Source organism: Pygocentrus nattereri, chromosome 9 (genome assembly GCF_015220715.1).
Source record: "Pygocentrus nattereri isolate fPygNat1 chromosome 9, fPygNat1.pri, whole genome shotgun sequence".
Classification (NCBI taxonomy): Eukaryota; Metazoa; Chordata; class Actinopteri; order Characiformes; family Serrasalmidae; genus Pygocentrus; species Pygocentrus nattereri.
The window spans coordinates 1,074,348-1,095,713 of NC_051219.1; the positions used below are offsets into that span (position 1 = coordinate 1,074,348).

At 41.3% G+C, this 21,366-nt stretch overlaps 1 protein-coding gene across 3 annotated transcripts in view; it reads right to left on the minus strand.

The window, feature by feature from the left end:
• Positions 1–5,147: 5,147 nt before the first annotated feature.
• Positions 5,148–21,366, minus strand: part of LOC108410739 (NACHT, LRR and PYD domains-containing protein 12-like) — a 30,673-nt gene continuing 14,454 nt past the window's right edge. For 2 of the 3 annotated variants that reach the window (XM_037541091.1, XM_017681973.2), the window contains 7 exons: positions 17,953–18,126; positions 17,509–17,682; positions 16,446–16,619; positions 15,598–15,768; positions 8,388–8,555; positions 8,108–8,284; positions 5,149–7,805 (listed from right to left, as the gene is read on the minus strand). In XM_037541091.1, coding sequence (XP_037396988.1) covers positions 7,799–7,805; positions 8,108–8,284; positions 8,388–8,555; positions 15,598–15,768; positions 16,446–16,619; positions 17,509–17,682; positions 17,953–18,126 — 1,045 coding nt within the window. In that variant the 3' untranslated portion in view covers positions 5,149–7,798. Of the gene's footprint in view, positions 7,806–8,107; positions 8,308–8,387; positions 8,556–15,597; positions 15,769–16,445; positions 16,620–17,508; positions 17,683–17,952; positions 18,127–21,366 lie in introns of all 3 variants that reach the window. The other variant, XR_005130702.1, reaches the window with a different exon arrangement.

The following is a 21,366-nucleotide window of genomic DNA, read 5'->3' on the forward strand; positions in this document are numbered from 1 at the left end:
CTATGATATACTAGTGCAATACTGCAATATACTAGTGCAATACTGCGATATACTAGTGCAACACCGGCTGCCCTTACCCAGCATTTTCCTCACCAATGTCCGTTCTCTGGCTAACAAAATGGACGAAATACGGCTCTCCATCACCAACGACAGACGGATTATGGACTCAAACGTCATGATTTTCACCGAAACATGGCTAAACAACGGCTGCCCGGACAACGCTATTGAGTTAGCAGGACGACACACACACCGAGCTGATAGGATAGCAGAAGACTCCGGCAAGACCAGAGGTGGTTTGTGCATTTATATTAACAAAGCTTGGTGCACAAACTCTGCTACTACCGAGAGACAATGCTCACCTAATGTGGAGTTTATAATGGTCAAATGCAGACCTCATTATCTCCCAAGAGAAATAAATTCCATCATAATCACTGTAGCATATGTCCCCCCAGACGCTAATGCTAAGCTGGCTATGAAAGAACTTCATGCAGCCATTAGCAAACACCAGACCAAACACCCTGAGGCTGCTTTTATTGTTGCTGGTGACTTCAACCACTCCAACCTGAAAACAGTCCTCCCCAGATTCCACCAACATGTCTCCTGCCATACCAGAGGGGACAAGACTTTGGACCATGTTTATTCCAACCTGCCTGGGGCATACAAAGCAACACCCCTCCCCCACATTGGACAATCTGACCATCTCTCCCTTTTCCTCACACCTCGATACTCACCACTCATCCAACGTGTGAAACCCACTGTGAGGACAATAAAAGTGTGGCCAGAGGGGACAGACACTGTGCTCCAGGACTGGTTTAAAAACACTGATTGGAATATGTTCTCTGACACAGACTTGGATCAGTACGCCTCATCTGTACTGGACCACATCTCCACCACTATAGACAGTGTCACCACCCAGAAACAGATCACCATGTACCCCAACCAAAAGCCTTGGATGAACCGGGATGTTCGTCTCCTGCTGAAGGCCCGCAACATCGCCTTCAGGTCGGGAGATGCACAGGCCTACAGTGCAGCCAGGGCTGAGCTGAAGAGGGGCATCAAAAAGGCTAAACACCACTACAAAGGGAAGGTAGAAGAACACTTCTCCAACTCTGACCCCCGACGTATGTGGCAAGGACTCCAGATTATCACAGATTACAAGACCATCAACCCCTCCCCCGCCTCCTCTGATGTTTCCTTCCTCAACGAGCTCAACAATTTCTACGCCCATTTTGAGAGAGGGAACCCAACAACTGCAACCAAGGCAGACGTGTCTGCAGACCACCAGTCACTGACTCTTTCTCCCACCGATGTAGGAGCCGTGCTGGGCAGGATTAAAGTCCACAAGGCTGCGGGCCCTGATGGCATCCCTGGACGTGTTCTCAGAGCATTCTGGAGAGCTGGCAGGAGTGCTGACGGACATATTCAACCTGTCCTTGGCCCGTGCTGTGGTACCAAGCTGCTTCAAAACCACCTCCATCATCCTGATACCCAAAAATTCCAAACCATCACAATTGAATGACTACCGCCGGTAGCCCTCACCCCCATCATCACAAAGTGCTTTGAGCGGCTGGTCCTAGCACAGCTCAAATCCTGTCTCCCCCCCTCCCTGGACGCCCACCAATTTGCATACCGCCAGAATGGGAACACAGAGGATGCAGAGGATACTAGTCCAATACTATGATATACTAGTCCAATACTATGATATACTAGTCCAATACTATGATATACTAGTCCAATATTATGATATACTAGTCCAATACTGCGATATACTAGTCCAATGCTATGATATACTAGTCCAATATGGCGATATACTAGTCCAATACTATGATATACTAGTCCAATACTGCGATATACTAGTGTGATACTACAATATACTAGTGCATTACTGCAATATACTAGTCTAATACTATGATATACTAGTCCAATACTGCGATATACTAGTCCAATACTATGATATACTAGTCCAATACTATGATATACTAGTCTAATACTGCGATATCCTAGTCCAATACTGCGATATACTAGTCCAATACTAAGATATACTAGTCCAATACTATGATATACTAGTCCAATACTGCGATATACTAGTCCAATACTATGATATACTAGTCCAATACTATGATATACTAGTCCAATATTATGATATACTAGTCCAATACTGCGATATACTAGTCCAATACTATGATATACTAGTCCAATATGGCGATGTACTAGTCCAATACTATGATATACTAGTCCAATACTGCGATATACTAGTGTGATACTACAATATACTAGTGCATTACTGCAATATACTAGTCCAATACTATGATATACTAGTCCAATACTGCAATATACTAGTCCAATACTATGGTATAGTAGTCCAATACGGCGATATACTAGTGTGATACTACAATATACTAGTGCAATACTGCAATATACTAGTCCAATACTATGATATACTAGTCCAATATTATGATATACTAGTCCAATACTGCGATATACTAGTGTGATACTACAATATACTAGTGCAATACTGCAATAAACTAGTCCAATACTATGATATACTAGTCCAATATTATGATATACTAGTCCAATACTGCGATATACTAGTCCAATACTATGATATACTAGTCCAATACTGCAATATACTAGTGTGATACTACAATATACTAGTGCATTACTGCAATATACTAGTCCAATACTATGATATACTAGTCCAATACTGCGATATACTAGTCCAATACTATGATATACTAGTCCAATACTGCGAGATACTAGTCCAATACTATGATATACTAGTCCAATACTGCGATATACTTTTGTGATACTACAATATACTAGTGCAATACTGCAATATACCAGTCCAATACTATGATATACTAGTGCAATATTATGATATACTAGTCCAATACTGCGATATACTAGTCCAATACTATGATATACTAGTCCAATACAATGATATACTAGTCCAATACTGCGATATACTAGTCCAATACTATGATATACTAGTCCAATACTGCGATATACTAGTCCAATACTATGATATACTAGTCCAATACTATGATATACTAGTCCAATATGGCGATGTACTAGTCCAATACTATGATATACTAGTCCAATACTGTGATATACTGCAGTTTATTAGATGTTTGTCTGGGTTCCTTTATGACCTCCTGGATGATTCGGGGCTGCATTCTTGGTGAAATTTTGGTAGGACAGCCACTCCTGCGAAGGTTCACTGTCGCTCCAAGTTTTCTTCATTTGTGGATCACGGCTCTCGCTGTGGTTCTTTGCAGTCCCAGAGCCTCAGCAATGGCTTTGTTACTCTTTCCAGATTTTAGTGACTTTGTTTTGCATCTGTATTCAAATCTCTTTAGAAGGTGACATCATGTGCTGCTTTTTGAGACCTTCTAGCTGCTTCACATTGCCACACAGATTCTTTTTAAGTGATGTTTAGATTCAACAGGTCTGGCAGTGGTCATCCCTGGGTGTGGGTAGTGAACTTGAACTTAACACTCCACTGAATTTGGTTAACTGGTGGGTTTAGTAGCTAAGACGGCAATTGCTTATTCACATAGAGCCGGATGGGCTGAACAGTATTTTCAAAGTATTTAGATGGTCTGAAACATATTAGAAACCAGAAGTAAACAAAGACCATTATTCCCAGGGCCTCTGTTTTGTTTCCGACTGAAACCACTTGAACACATATAACATCATACTTAAATCATCACTGAAGCGGTGACTGCAAAACTAGATAATATATACTAATTAATGTGACCCAAATGTTTGTTAAAAGCTTCAATTATTTGCATTTAAGCTAGAATATGTTAATGTGCGCCACTGTGTTTGATGTCACATGCTGATTATCAAAGCTGCTGAATGATGAAACCTGATCTGATCTGTTAATTGTCCTGAAGTCTGATTTCAACCAAATTTAAAACTACATACAATTTGTGCGGAATGTGTGTGAGGACACAGGCTGAGGTGTTTATATTCGAGAAGGTGAAGGGCTATGTCCAGGTTTTTGGTTGCCTGTACAGGAACGACTTAATTCTGTTCCTGAACATTTTCTTATTTTAGTATTTCTTGTCCAGTTTCTACAGCCTTTTCAGTCAGTCAAAGCACTTGCATGAAAAGAATGGGTTCGATTAAACTCACATCTGTCTCTTAGACCAGTGTTTCTCAACTCTGCACTTTTTAGTGTTTTCTCTTTCCTAACACACCTGATCAAATTCATCAGCTGATTAACAGCATATTTCTGAGTTAAAGTGGCAGCGTTACAGCAGGAAACACACAAGAAAGGTTGGGAAACACTACCTTAAACCGTACTGTTAGCATAGACCCATCCACATGAGGGCAGTGTTGGATTGTTTATAATCCCTGTGAAATAAACTGGACACACTACAACTGCTACTCAAGACTAAAGCACTTTCCCCTCTCATCTGGTTTCTGCTGTAAGGACCTTTTACTACAACATAGCTGACCAATGAATAATGATGGACCCAAACAGAATCAAACATGTCAAGATGTCTACCTCTTGCATCAACTGCATAAACACACTACATCACAGAGAGAAGCTTGACCCAGATTAAAAAGCCTTAACCAGGCCAATGAAATAACTAAATACAATAAAATATCAGATTCAAAGAGTTAAATAATGAATGGAGAGAGAACAGAGAGAGAGGTGGGGGAGGGGCACACACATCATGACTGACTTGCATATGGAAATGATATGTAAATGAGACAGAATATGCATATAGAACGCGGGTGAGCGCTCCAGAGTTAGAGCTGTTGTAATGTAGACTAGGGTCAGTTCACTGATATGAAGATGATCTGAAGGGCTCGGCCCAATGGCTCTGGTTCCACTCAGTCAATAATGGGTTGAACCAAATATACTTTTACATGACCTGTGTTCGTTGTCGATGTTCAGAATCAGTGTTCTTTTTAAGCTTGTACATTTTTGGTTGGGTTAGTGGGTTGCCAAACTGTTTTCAACCCGGACCATAAGCAATCAATCAATCAATCAATCAACCTTTATTTCAACTCAGAATACATTGACAATGTAGCTAAGAAAATAGAGCTTGAAAAAATGTAAAAAGAATTTAAAAATGGAAAAATATATAAAAAATAAATATCAATAACAATAATAATGATAATAGTAAAATTTAAGAGTAAAAAAAGAAATCTAATTCAGAGTAAACTGATTAACAGCAATAAAATATAAGAGTAATACACCACAAATCAAAGAGTGATAGCATTAAAATATTAAAAATGGATATTCCACAATATTCTGCTTTAGTTTTCCTGATGTAGTGAGTATATTTGTTCCCTAGCTGCCTGCAGGCAAGCCATTGGTCTCTGTCACCATTTCTTGTTGTGAGGGCCCATGCTTTATTTCTTGCATTGAACCGGACCAGGCATTTGATCCATCTCCGATTCGAACAGTTTTAGAAATGCCGTGCTTGTTTATGACCACCAGGAAAGTTTTGCTAAAATTGTCTAAGTCTAAGTCGAAATCTGGGATTTCAGAAGTGAGTCCCATATCAAAGAATAATGTTTAGAATTACTTCTAATCACCGTCTGACAGCCTGACTTTATTATAATTATATTTCTAATACATCCAATAGTGCACTGGTCACTAAAACCAGGGTCTTATTAATTGATTAATTATGAATTATTAATTAATTAATAATCAATAGAATTCATAAAGTGGCTTATTGTTATTAAAGCTGTGATTGTGGTGAATCTGTGCATATACCTTAGTTGATAACAATGAAAACCATCACCAAGTTACAGTCAAAAATATAAATATAAGCATAGTCAGTAACTTTAGGCTTAAATACAACAGGGTTACATTTTTAAAAAGTTCATTTAAAAAATATTTGAAAAGATAAATTATTATAGTGGAAAAATGTTTGATATCTAACACATTTTAGCATCAGATATTAACTTCATATAATTCAGAAGTGAGACTGAACACAATGGGGAGCACACCTGAATGAATAGTAATGTTACATACCGGATCAATCAATATTCAGCTCATTCATAACATGGACCAATGCTGTGTCTGTACTTTGGCTATGCAGGACTGGAATTTCTCTAGTAATTGTTAAATACTAAGTAGGCATTTCACTTTTTGGAAGAAATGCTCTCTAATGTTTTAAGATGTTGAGAAACATTATCTAGGATCATGGGTGGTGCCACACCTCCAAGAGTTGTGGGGCAAAACATTGTTTCAAAAAAAAAAAAAATAAATAAAATAATTTGCTGGCTAAATGCTGCTAAATAATTACTGATGGTTGCTGATGTTTGGCCAAAATGTTCTCCATAATCCACAATCAAACGCATGTCATTTTTTTGCTTGTCTTTTGTTATTTAATTGAAATGGTGAATCAGTAGTAAACGTTGTGCAGACAGCACAGAGAAAATGTGCTCTGGTGTTGAATTCCCTCCTGAATTAGGACAGTTCAGTTGTTTTGTGTTCGCATGTCAAAACCAGTTCTACAGGTTCGCACCAACCAAGGCAGGTCTGAAAAGAGGTTTTTGACGTCAGAGCTGCAGATTTACACCCGCAGTTTCACTCCAGCGGCTTCAGGCCAGTGGAAAGCATGCGCAGTAGGACATGCGAGCGTCCCAATTCAAATTTCAACCAGTTGCCGGTCTCCCCATTTGTAACATCTCTGATGTAAACAGCGACTGTTTGTGCTGGTTGTATGTGTCACTATGAACATTACCATTCAGGAAGGGAGACCGTTACCAATATATGAATCAACCACTGGTAACCGGTTAAACCCAAAGCCAAAATACATTACAAAAATGTCAGAAACCAGGAGAAATACAATGGTTTCTATATTTTTTTCAGCATTCAAAATTACATTCAAACATTGGTTTATTAAAGCCAAAAGATGAATATTATGCTCAGATTAAGCTGCTTAAGGTAAACTTTTATTCCTGTGCATGTAATGTAAGTGAACAAATAAAGCCCCCATATCAAGAGTAAGTAAATTGAGCCATATGTCTACATAACCCATTAGCTTACCCAGGCTAAATAAGCTATAGTTTGTGTAATATTTACCCTATAAATCTTTATATGTATTCAAACCAAAGTCTGTTTTAGCCTAAAACTTAAAACATAACATTAGCCCAATGCAAATGTCTCACACATGTACTGGAAACCCACATAAAACATAACAATGAAAACAGGTGTGGCCACATGCTCTGAATGCCTTTGGCTTTGGGCCTGCTTGAGTGAAGCTGCAGCTCTGCAGACAGATGTTATTGGAGGTCTGAAAGCATCTCGCAGCTAAAATAGAGATTCTGATTGGCTCTGCCGCTCAGTTTTACTCTGCCTGCTCACGCTGATCAGCGCTTCATACAGTTTAGTGAAAGCACATGAACAAACTGAACTCAAACAGTAGTTGGGCGTTGCCACAGTTCTTTGAAAAGCGGTGGGGCGAATGCCCCCCCCTCCACCATGGGTCCGACGACCCTGTCTAGGATACACTTTAAAAAGCAATGTTTTCTTTGAATATGACATTTTCATTTTGGAATGCTTGAAATGGGTAGTTTCTAATTTTAGATGGCGTGATGATGTGGTATAATTAATTATGCAACCAGTAATTCTGTCTATAACTTTAAAACTCATTTTGCATTTCATTGAAAATAAATTTGTACACCTTTCACTTTGAGCCTGTCGCAATTGTTCCTTCACTTTCATGCAAAATCAGACACTCAGGTAGAACCATACACCGTGCGTTTGTACTTCATCCTCTCCTCATAGCCCTCTGTGTGGGAGAGCAGATCAGGCGGATGGTGTTCAGATGCTGTAAGACAGAGAAGACGAGAGAATCTTGAACATGAACTCATTCTTGTCACAGTCAGAGATCAGACAACACAAGAGCAAAAGCAGTGGAAAACATTTCACAAACAAACAGTTGTGACAGAAAAGGGTTCCATGAACATTCCCAGACAAAAGCTGTTCTAGGTATATTTATTCAATCATATTCGCCTCCAGATATTACATAAAAACATCTCTGTCTTCCTCTTTCTGTGTGCATGTCTGTGTGTGTGTGTGTGTGTGTGTGAGTATGTGTGCGTGTGTAGAGACAGTAAGTCAGTAACTCACTCTAATTCCTCCAGTTTACAGTATGGATCCTCCAGTAGATCAGAGAGCAGCTTCACTCCTGACTTTCTTGGATTATTACAGTTTAGATTAATTTTTCTCAGCTGGGAGGAGGGGTTTGATTTTAGAGCTGAAGCCAGAGCAGCACAGCCCTCAACTGTAATTTTACATTTACACAGCCTGCAGAGAAAAGAAGAAAACACCTAACAGATAAACACACTTACATTTCAACACACACACACACGCACACACACATGCATGCTGGGATAAGTGAAAATCTTACTCCAGTATCTCCAGTTTACAGTGTGGATTCTCCAGTCCGGCAGAGAGCAGCTTCACTCCTGAATCCTGCAGGTTATTGTTATTCAGGTCCAGTTCTCTTAGATTTGAAGAGCTGAGAGCTGAGGACAGAGCTGCACAGCCTTTCTCTGTGATATTACAACCATGTATCCTGGGTGAAAAAATACAAAATACTTTTGGTACTAACAAGAAAAGAAATGCAAAAGTCATGGGAAGAGACAACACCTGATTGAAAAGATTCTATGAAATGTAAGAATACAGACTGGTGGGCTGAAATATATTGGCCTGTACGTTAGCCAGCTGAATTAAGTCAGTCAAACCTATTTTTATACATTCAGAAGAAACTGATTTAATCTCCAGCTCACATCTACCAGACAACATATGTCCACTGCCTAATGATATAATAATGTCACATGCCAAGTTTAAAACCGCAGTGTTCACACTAAAAAAAGCCTTTTTTCACTGTGTCTTGGCCTTTCCTTTTCAAAGTCTTGTAAATATATTGATTCCAAATGAAAATATTGAATTCAAAATTATCAAAATGCATATATTTTTATTTTCTGCACCACAAGGATGACTGTCTGTGACAATCATTTAAGCCATAAAGTGGAAGAAGCTAGAGATGTCCTGTTTTCCTGCTTCTAATAAGCCCCTTGCAAATTTTTATAATGAGAAAATAAAGGTATTAATGGCAGGAAAGGAATACATCAGAACAAACTTAATAAATCATGTGCAGCAAAAACAATAAATTGATTGATAGTGTATAGTTAATTTATTGTTAAAGATGTTTAGTCCAAACAAAGTTGTGACATAATTTATTTTGTTGTTGAGAAATCGTCTCATATAGTAACATGATTTCTCAACAACTTGACATGACATGTCAATATGACAACATTTCTACAGCAAGGGGGAGAAATGGCTCAGTGGCTGCAGTGGCTCGGTGTCTACCCGGTCCATGCCATGTTTGGCTGCTCTTGTATATGACGTCTCTTGTTTTGTATATTTTCTGTCAGGTACGATCTCCTTAAGATCGCGTTATGTAACAAATGACGCGTAACCAGCAAGTTCCTCCACACACACGAGATTCCAGTGGAGTTAGTGAGAAGTTAGTGAGATTACTATCCCAGCAGGGAGGAGGCACAGGCGGGATAGAGAAAGGAGGCAGAACCAAGGCTGGTGGCCTAGCCAGGCTATGGAGGCAGCCATTCAAACCATTGCTTGAATTGCAAGTGTCATCACAGAACAGCAGACTCCGGTAAGAGCAAAGGAGGGGGGCTGTGTGTTTATGTCAAGTGTGCTACAAGGGGAAAAAACAACCCGGACAAGTACATTTTAACATCAAACTGGACTACAGAGCAGACCATTGCCATGCCTGGGCCAGTCTGACCATTTGTCATTGTTTTTAATCCTGCATATGCTAGGAAAATGGCTCCCGTCATCATTAAGACTGTTACCATATGACCAGAGGGTGCCACCAAGCAGCTGCAGGACTGCTTTGAGAAGACCAACTGGGTGGTCTTCAAACACCAGGACCTGGAGGTGCTCACAGACAATGTTCTGTGCTATATTAAGAACTGCACAGACACTGTCACAGTGGAAAAACACATCAGGGTCTACCCCAACCAGAAGTCCTGGATGACACAGAGGGGTCCAGCAGCTGCTAAAAGAGAGTAACTGTAATGGCGTCTGTGACACTCAATTAATATTTTCTTTCTCATCCTCTGACACACAGGTTTCCAGTCTGATCTCAGCATGTCTGTCTAACATCTCTTCATGGATGGCAGCTCACCACCTGAAGCTCAATCCTAGCAAGACTGAACTGATATTCATCCCTGCAACTACAGGTCCTCATCATGACCTCAACATCTCATTCGAGAACTCTCTGATTAATCGGTCTGTAGAGGCAAGAAGTCTTGGTGTGACCCTGGATGGCCAGTTATCGTTCTCGACTCACATTGTGAACCTGACTCGGTCATGCAGATTTCTCCTGTACAACATCTGGAAGATCTGACCCTTCCTCACCCGAGAGGCCACCCAGGTGCTAGTGTAGTCTCTGGTCATCTCAAGGCTTGACTACTGCAACTCGCTCTTGGCTGGTCTTCCCATGCGGCCACCAAGCCTCTGCAACTCATCCAGAATGCAGCAGTACATCTTGTCTGCAATCTGCCCAAGTTCAGCCACATCACCCCACTGCTGCGCTTCCTTCACTGGCTCCTTGTAGCTGCATGCATCAGACCACTGGGATGTGGCTGGTTAGTGTAGTGGTTAATACCTCTGCCTTCTACACTGTAAACTGGGGTTTAATCCCCACCTGGGAAAACACCCTACACTATACCAATAAGAGTCCTTGGCCAAGACTCCAAAACATCACCTTGGCCTACCTGTGTAAAATGATCAAATTGTAAGTCGCTCTGGATAAGAGCGTCAGCCAAATGCCATAAATGTAAAATCATTGGATAAATGCCACATTTTTTTCCACCCTGGATGCTGAGCGTCTCTGAGGGTGAATGGAGCTGTGGACAGGTCTGGACATGGAGCTTCTGCAAGATGATTGGAGGATCAGTCAAAAGGCTGAATCCCATTTTAATTGACAGCTATTTTGACCTATTTACGCCCAAAGACAAACTGCAACCCATTTCTTGGTGTTTGCTTGGTGAAATTACTTGCGCATATCCATTGTTCATTGTGTAAATACAACCCCAATTCCAATGAAGTTGGGACGTTGTGTAAAATAAATAAAAACAGAATACAATGGTTTGCAAATCCATTTCAACCGATATTCAACTGAATACACTACAAAGACAAGATATTTAATGTTCAAATAGATAAACTTTATTGTTTTTTGCAAATATTCACTCATTTTGAATTTGATGCCTGCAACACGTTCCAGAGAAGTTGGGACAGGAGCGTGTTTACCACTGTGTTACATCACCTTTCCTTTAACACTCAATAAGCGTTTAGGAACTGAGGACACTGATTGTTGAAGCTTTGTAGGTGGAATTCTTTCCCATTCCTGCTTGATGTCCAGCTTCAGCTGCTCAGCAGTCCGGGGGTCTCCGCTGTCGTAATTTGAGCTTCATAATGCGCCACACATTTTCAATGGGAGACGGTCTGGACTGCAGGCAGGCCAGTCTAGTACCCGCACTCTTTTACTACGAAGCCACGCTGTTGTAACACGTGCAGAATGTGGCTTGGCATCGTCTTGCTGAAATAAGCAGGACGTCCCTGAAAAAGACGCTGCTTGGATGGCAGCAGATGTTGCTCCAAACCTGTATGTACCTTTCAGCATTAATGGGGCCTTCACAGATGTGCCAGTTACCCCTGCCATGGGCACTAACACCCCCCCACACCATCAGAGATGCTGGCTTTTGAACTTTGCGCTGAAAACAATCCGGACAGTCCTTTTCCTCTTTGGCCCGGAGGACACGACGTCCATGATTTCCAGAAACAGTGTGAAGTGTGGACACGTCAGACCACAGGACACTTTTCCACTCTGCGTCAGTCCATCTCAGATGAGCTTGGCCCAGAGAAGCCGGCGGCGTTTCTGGGTGGTGTTGATATGTGGCTTCGCTTTGCATGGCAGAGTTTTAACTTGCACTTGTAGATGGAGCGACGAACTGAGTTCACTGACAGAGGTTTTCCGACAGAGGTGTTCCTGAGCCCATGTGGGAATATCCGTTACAGAATGATGTGGGTTTTTAATGCAGTGCCACCTGAGGGGTCGAAGGTCACGGGCATTCAGTGTTGGTTTTCTGCCTTGCCGCTTACTTGCAGAGATTTCTCCAGATTCTCTGAATCTTCTGATGATATTATGGACTGTAGATGATGAAATCCCTAAATTCCTTGCAGTTGCACGTTGAGAAACGTTGTTCTTAAACTGTTGGACTATTTGCTCACGCAGTTGTTCACAAAGTGGTGAACCTCGCCCGTCCTTGCTTGTGAATGACTGAGCCTTTCAGGGATGCTCCCTTTATACCCAATCATGACACACCTGTTTCCAGTTAACCTGTTCACCTGTGGAATGTTCCACACAGGTGTTTTTTGAGCATTCCTCAACTTTCCCAGTCTTTTGTTGCCCCTGTCCCAACTTCTTTGGAACGTGTTGCAGGCATCAAATTCAAAAGGAGTGAATATTTACAAAAAACAATAAAGTTTATCCATTTGAACATTAAATATCTTGTCTTTGTAGTGGGTTCAATTGAATATCGGTTAAAAAAAGGATTTGTAAATCATCGTATTCTGTTTTTATTTATGTTTTACACAACGTCCCGACTTCATTGGAATTGGGGTTGTAAAACACACTCATAGTATTTCCCTGTTTCAGTTTAACATAATTTCAACATTTCCTTGTTGGACTTTAATTTCGTTTCGTTAGTTCGTTCAGTCATTCATTCATACTGCTGGCTTGGTCGGAGTGAACTAGCCAGCTAGCAAGGTTCACAAGATGGCAGACATTGCTAATATTTTCGACCTGACTTTGGCAAAGCCATTTGATAGTCTTCCTTATGAGGAGAAAGAATTAAACAGCAGGGCAGATCAACATGCAAGATTGATTTGGTGCAAAAAGTAGGGAAAGGTAACAGGTCTGTTCAGCTCTCCTAGTATGACAAAGTTAGCTGGCTGACTGGAAGTGCTGAGACAGAGAACATGCATTGTTGGCCGCTCTTGTTGAAATCATCTCAGGGATCATGTCTTGTCTGGTCAAAACTGGGTTTTGGGGATCTGTCTAACTAAGGCCATTTTCTTGAAAACACATTACTACCAACAACAATCAGTATGTTATATATTTATATATTTACAGAGACAGGGAGAGAAAGACAGATGGTACTAGTAGTTACTGGATGCACCACAGAGCTGCTGCCTCAGTGCTTCTCTGTGAATTAACATAATAAACGTTGACTTATTGTCCTGCTAATTGCTGGCAAGAAGGTGGGGTGATGTCCTGAGGATCCTGAAATTTCACTCATGCTAGTATTAAACCCTAATGTTTGCCTACAAAGCCAAAAATGGACCAGCCCCAACCAGCTTGATGGCAATGGTGAAATCTCGAATGGTACCACGAGCCCTTTGAGTACAGCTCAGCTTGACCCGCCATCCTTCAAGGTGCGTGGAAGACAAGCGTGGAGAATGTTCTCTGTACTGGAGCCCAGGTGGGGGAATGAACTCCCACTGGCTGTCCAAACAGCAGAGCCTCTCGCTGTCTTCAAACGTAGACTGAAGACCGTCTCTTTACACAGCACTTAAATCATCATTGAATTATAAGCTGCACTTATATGTTATATTTTATTGTATTGCACCAACCTCGAAGATGCTGGAAATGACCCTGCACTGGCAGAGAAGCTGAACATCTTCTTTTCCCACTTTGAGGTCACAGCACTAATGACAGCATTGCTACAACATATGGCCCACAGCAGCATAAACTTCATAATTGAAGAGCATGATGTGAGGCGCACATTGTGGGCCGTCAATCCGAGGAAGGTGACTGGTCCTAATGGCATTCCAGGACACGTGCTGAAGGACTGTGCAGATCAGCTGGCTGGAATCTGTAAAAAGATCTTAAACCAGTCCCTGAAATAGTCCACTGTCCCACCATGCCTGATATCCTCAACCATAGTCCCCCTGCCCAAGAAACCCCACTACCACTACTGGCCAGCGGCACTCACCCCAGTGTTGATGAAATGCTTTGAAAAACTGGTCCGTAGCCACATCACAGCAGCCCTACCCCGCAACTGTGACTCTCACCAGTTTGCATACAGAGCAAACCGATCCACAGAGGATGTCATAGCTATAGCACTCCAGACTGCACCATCACAACTGGAGCAGCAGGGGAGCTATGTGCGGACGCTCATTGTGGATTATAGTTCTGCATTCAATACCATCCTGCCTCACAAACAAGTGGTCAAACTGGGGGACCACACACCAACTGCATGTGGAATAGCTTCCTTTCTGATCGCAGACAGAGGGTCAGAGTGGGCCACTATACATCCATGGCCATAAGCCTCAGTACTGGCTCTCCCTAGGGCTGTGTGCTGAGTCCCTTGCTCTACTCCCTCTACACACATGACTGCTACCCTGTCCATCACAACACCACCATGGTGAAATTTGCAGATGACACCACAGTGGTGGTGCTCATCTCCAAGGGGGTGGGGATGGGGGTTTGTTGCCTATAGAGATTAGGTAGAGCAGCTGGCAATATGGTGCAGGGCCAACAACCTGCTCCTCAACACCTCAAAGACCAAATAACTCATCATAGATTACAGGAGAAAGAAAACAGAGATCCCACCATTAATCATCAGCAGGGACTACGTGGAGAGGGTGGCAGGCTTCCGCTTCTTGGGAGTCCACATCGAGGGGAGCCTATCCTGGAGTGTGAACACCTCTGAGAACACTCAGGAGGAACATCATCACACAAAGATTGTTGGTGACCTTTCACCATGCTTCCAGTGACAGCATACTAACATACTGCATGTGCCTGTGGTACACCAGCTGCACAGTGGCTCAGAGGAAAGCAGTCCAGAGGGTCATCAACACCACCCAAAAGATCGTCAGCTGCCCTCTTCCCACTCTGGAAGAACTACACAGTTCCCTTTATCGCAAAAAAGCCCAGAACATTATAAAGGACACACACCATTCTGGTCATTACCTGTTTGAACTGTTGCCTTCAGGCAGACGGTACAGGTCAATTAATGCAAGGACAAAAAAACTCATAGTTTTTATCCAACTGCACTGACTGGAGAGCACTTTTTATTGTACTTGTGACAAAGACAAAAAGACCTAAAAGACCTAAAGACCAAAAATGTCGTGTCCTGCTCTGAGAGTGTAAAAGTCAAAAATGGCAGAATGTAATGTGAGTTGTTATATTTGTTAGGTAATTAATCTTCTTTTTTTCAGGACAAAACAATAATAAACCTAATATTATCATGCTAATAAAATGACTGACTTTGACATATATGGATAAAGACCTACAGGAGACTGACTTATAAAATATTAACAAGTTGTTAGCAGTTGTTGCAGAAATTGATCCTTTTTTAATAAACTGGGGTTTTTATCTGCATGCACATGCAAACAACTTCAAAAACTTCAATATTTTCAGAAATGAGGCAAAATGTTCATGTGTATATGATCACAAACAGTGAGATTTATGATTGCTGTCGGATTTATGTGCCTCGACAATGAAAATGTGATGATCTTACTTCAGTGTCTCCAATTTACAGTGTGGTTTCTTTAGTGCAGTCGAGAGCAGCACCACTCCTGAATCCTGCAGCAGTTTATTGTTACTCAGGTTCAGTTCTCTCAGACTTAAGAAGCTGAGAGCTGACAACAGAGCTGAACAGGTTTCCTCTGTGAGATTACAGTTACACATGCTGGGAGAGAAATGATACATCAAAACACTGAGATCACACACACACACACAGATCTAAACACAAACCTCAGTTTCTAAACAATTGAAACAATAGGTAAAATGCAAATAAATCTAAAGTACTCCTTTGTGAACAAAGAAAAACAAAGACAAGATTTTTTATGCTTCATTTTCATAAAATCAAATTTGTTATTTTTTAAAATTTGCCCCATCCTGATTATCCCAAAATTATTTGAGATGGAGTAAATTAAGACTAGGAATATTGGAAATTGTATCTCTGTGATGGATATCACCACATTGGCTCAGGAATTCTTTGTCAAATGATTATGATTAGTGTCAATAAACACTGTTCATCCAAGTTTTTACCACAATAAGATTCAAAAGACATCTTTACTTATTTCAACATAAGAACACCAATCCATATTTTGTGTGTTTTCACCAGTATTGCTGATCTGTCTTCCATTGAAAAAGGAAAAAACATGACAATGAAGACCCTTTACTGTGAAGACTTCAATATCTCTTTAGACTTGTGTATCTATATTCAGTAAATAAAGTTTATCAAATAAGCTAGGTGGCAACAGGTGATGGCTTAGAGTGACCATTTAGGAAGCATTATATCCTAAAGACATTGCTGTAGTCATATTGGGAACTCTGTGTGTGTATAAATTGTCAGGAACTCACTTTAGTTTTTCCAATTTGCAACGTGGATCCTCCAGTACATTAATGAGAACACTCACTCCTGACTGTCCTGGTTGATTAGAGTTCAAGTTCAGCTCTCTCAAGTGAGAGGGGTTTGATTTAAGCCCTGAAGCCAGATAAGTGTAGCCCTTCTTTGTAATTCTGCATCTTTCCAATCTGTAGAGAGCAACAGAAAAATTCCACACACTTAGGGTGCATTCAGATATGACAGTTTTTGGTTTGATAAAAATGAATCCTGGTGCAATTTGCTGAGACGGATGTCAGGGCTGATGTGTGACAGAAGGATAGCAGCAGGAGTGAAAGAGTGGAAGAGTGAAAGGTCTACAAGACAGCAGTGCATCCTGCTATGATGTTTGGTTTGGAGACTGTGGCTCTGTCTAAAAGACAGGAGGCTGAGCTGGAGGTGGCGGAGATGAAGATGCTGAGATTTTCGTTGGGAGTGACGAGGCTGGACAAGATTAGAAATGAGCAGATCAGAGGGACAGTGAAGGTGGAGCAGTTTGGAGATAAAGCCAGAGAGGCCAGGTTGAGATGGTTTGGACATGTGTTGAGGAGGAATAGTGGATATATTGGGCAAAGAATGTTGGAGATGGAGCTGCCGGGTAGAAGGAGAAGAGGTAGACCTCAGAGAAGGTTTATGGATGTAGTGAAGGTGGACATGGAGATGGTTGGTGTGAAAGTAGAGGAGGCAGTGGATAGGGCAAGATGGAGGCAGATGATCCGCTGTGGCGACCCCTAAAGGGAGCAGCCGAAAGAAGAAGAAGAAGATAAATAAAACAATGTATAAGTACACCCAAAAGGACCAGATAGAACAGAGAAAAGCATGATTCAGAAAATTTGGTGGACATCGCAATTATTGTTAATCAGAAAAACCTGCTCAATCATTTGTGATTTTTACCTGCATAACTTGTTTACATCTTCTGGTTTGATGTTAAACATGTCAGTGTGAATACCTAACAAACCAGAACTAAAATACACACACACACACACACACACACACACACACACACACACACACACACACACACACAAAGTGATGTCATACTTCAGTATCTCCAGTTTACAGTGTGGATTCTCCAGTCCAGCAGAGAGCAGCTCCACTCCGGAATCCTGCAGTTTGTTATGACTCAGGTCCAGTTTTCTCAGACTTGAAGAGTTTGAGCTGAGAGCTGAGGACAGAGCTGCACAGCTTTTCTCTGTGAGATTACACCTGTGCAGCCTAGAAGAGAAATAATGATACCTCAGAACATCAACACCCCACCCCCCCACAAACACAGGACTGTATATAAAGGACAAAGTTTAGGGTTAGGGTTATAAAATATTAAACCATTTTATAACTTGACTTTTGAGTATACGATGAAATGTGACACAAGGATAATGAGTAAATATTTCTGTGTGTATGTGTGTGTATGAGGTAGAGAGAGAGAAAGATTTGAAAATGTGTGTTTGTGTGTGACCATCATTCACAGTGATAAAATTAAAATCTTACTCCAGTTTCTCCAGTTTGCAGTTTGGATTCTTCAGTCCAGCTAAGAGCAGCTCCACTCCTGAATCCTGCAGTTTGTTTCTACTGACGTCCAGTTCTCTCAGACATGAGGAGTTTGCACTGAGAACTGAAGACAGAGCTTCACAGCTTTTCTCTGTGAGGCTACAGTCAAAAAGCCTGGGAGAGAAATAATGATACATCAGAACACTATAGGATAATACGAAAGTATGGTACTCATGATCCCCTGTGATCTATAATTTATAAAATACTATAGAATTTTGGGGGGGGAGATTTTGGTTCAATTTCAATTACAATTGCAATTATAATGTATTTACATATGTAGATGTTTAAGGACACTCTGGGCTATTCAGATATGTCATTAGTTGACATGTAAGTACTAACAGAAATCTGAATTTGGCTAATTTTTTATCAAAAGTTAAAATAGCATCTGCAAAAGTTTATCAGTGGCACCTCAAATACCTTTCAGAAATTGTTATTTTGGAGTATCTGTGATCTGAAAGTGCAATAATTTTGCTGGTGATTCATTCTATTGGTTATTATGAGTAAAATGAAATGAGAAAAATTTGCATAAGGTGACCATGTTTTTTTTTTTTTACTGATTTTCTGTCTTCTTGGGTTCATGCTGAGTGCTAAAACTCTGATACACAAAATCCCTGTAAACTGAAAGACAAAGCTAAATATTATTCATTTTTAATCATTTTTGTCATATTTCCTGGTATTTCTATGTTAAAATATGTTTTGAGCCTGTTTCTGTAATTTTGAGGGTAAAAAGGAAAGGTGCACTCAGTGCAGTGAAGGGGACACTGCATTTTTATGTTTTTCCACCCTGCTATCCCCCCAATCTCTCACCTTAGCAACATGTACACACCACATGGCTAACCTTTAGTTTTAGAAGCGTGACTGCCTTTTGAGTAATTTTTTACATGCTGTAAATTTCTGATTGTCAGCACTAACTCAGAGTCTGAGTCATTCAGAAGACTGTTTTAAACATGAGGGAAAGTTTGTAGATTTAGATGGACATAAACACAGGATCTGAACAGTGGTTTTATGAGCTGGATTACTGACTGGATTACTCGCTGAAATTTCCACAGAATCACTCTGGACACACAGTATGGCCAATGATCAATGGTCAACTGATACATAGTCACAGGTGGACGAAATCATTCTAGATGTTGAGAGCAGAGTCTGATTAGTGAACTGATCTGTGAATCACTGAGTTTTTTTTACTTTCTGTAATTTGCACCTTTTCTTTTTTTAAGTATTTACATTTTTTTTGATTGTTTGCCATGGGTTTTTGCACTATGGTCACCAAAACTGGAGAGTTTGCCCTGGTCCTCACTCTACTTTTTTGGTGTCAGGAGGAGATATTATAGACCAGTTCTTCCCTCAGTTGTCTGGGGAAATGTAAGATCTATTATCAGTAAGATGGACAATCTGACAGTGCTGACCCAACATCAGAGGGAGTACCATGAGTGTAACGTCTATTCACCAAGTCAATTTCACCTCCGCATTTAACCCATCCGTGAAGTGAAACACCACATACACACTAGTGAGCAAACACACACTAGGGGGCAGTGAGCACACTTGCTCGGAGCGTTAGGCAGCCCTATCCACGGCACCCGGGGAGCAGTTGGGGGTCAGGTGTCTTGCTCAAGGACACCTCACTCATGGACTGTCAGCACTGGGGATTGAACTGGCGACCTTCCAGTCACAGGGCCAGTTCCCTAACCTCCAGCCCACGACTGCCCCCAAATATGCTAACTCTTGAACAGTCTAACAGTCTAACAGAACTCTAACAGTCATCACTTTGGAAGGCTTCTAGCTCATATAGGCAGATAGGATGTTGGAGAGTAATATGAAGAAAAGAGGGCTGGCAGTTTGTGAATGATAGATGGAGTAACTCTAAGCACATCACTATTAAGGAGCAAATCTGCTGAATGGTTAGCCATTAGGATGAGGCCATTCTACCTGCTGAAGGAATTCATACACATGATTGTGATAAATATGTACAACCCCCTTTTGCTGTTTTTACATCCTCCACTCTGACAAACTTCACCTAGTATGTAACCTGCAACACCAGAGACACTAAAATGCCCCTTTCTACTTCATTTAACTCCTAAAACGTAGTGGTGGGTTACTGTCTTGTTGGCAATCCTTTGGTTAGGTCACTGGTGTTATGGTTGGGTCAAGCAGTTTTATTCCATCCTGCTGACAAATGGGCCTTTAGAGAGGCTCATACACTAGCTCGGGCTCTTTTCCTGCCAGAGAGGTAACGTTCCATGTTCCAAAAACCAGTTTCAGTAGCCGAGGATCGGAACACCAAAGTCCCCGCCTTCGGCCGCCACCCGATCCACAATGCACCAGACCCCCATAAGTGCCTCTTCCATGGGTGGTGCGTCCGTGGGAGAGTGGTCCCATGTAGTTATTTCGGGCTGAGCCCGGCCGGGACCCATGGGTAAAGGCCCGGCCACCAGGCACTCGCGAGGAGCCCCTCTCCCTGGCCTGGCTCCAGGATGAGGCCCCAGTAACCCTAATCTGGGCGAGGGAAGCTGGGTCCTGTTGTTACTGTTCATATGGGGTTTTTGGATCACACTTTGTCTGGCGCATCACCTGTTTGCCTTGGGAGACCCTACCAGGAGCTTTCGCCCCTGACAACATAGCTCCTAGGATCATATAGGCACGCAAACCTCTCCACCATGGTAAGGTGGTGATCCAAGGAGAGGCTCAGCTCGTGGAAGGATTATGAAGACTAAGGGTGAGTTTTGGTTGATTAGATAGTTTGTAGGAGAAGCCGTATTTGTACCTCTAAAGGTTGCATTTTGCTCATAGTTACATTTCCTTTGAGTTTATTATGACTTCTGGCACCAAACAGTTTATTCAGATTACATCTGAGAATTTTGTAGATCAGTCTTCTGAAGTCTCGTTGATAGAGCTTGTGAGAACATGACAGCATATTATATTGAAGTCTGCCTCAGTAAAGAAAGGTCTTTTGAAACATAATGCTGTCAGAATCATTATTGTTATAAATCACATCTAAAGAAAAAATAGTACAACAGCAGGTTACTGAGTGGTCCAGGCATAAGTTAGAACAGCAAAAGCTGGAGGTTGAGCAGTACCAGCTAATATTTGTAAGATATTAATCAGACCTGCCTACCTCTCCCACAAAGGAAAGACAGAGAGCTGTCAGCCTGCCTGTGACTGGCCTATCTGGTATGCATAAACCTGTCTGTAGAGGTTTTTTTTTTTTTAAAGTTTGTTATTTTTGAAAAAAGAAGGATCTTGAATTCAGTTTAAAAATAAGAAATTTGAGTCTAGTTATTTTTGAGGTTTAGCCAGATTATTTTGGTCTTAATTAGCTGTCTTAAGCCCTTTAGCTGTTTGCAATTGAGGTCATTG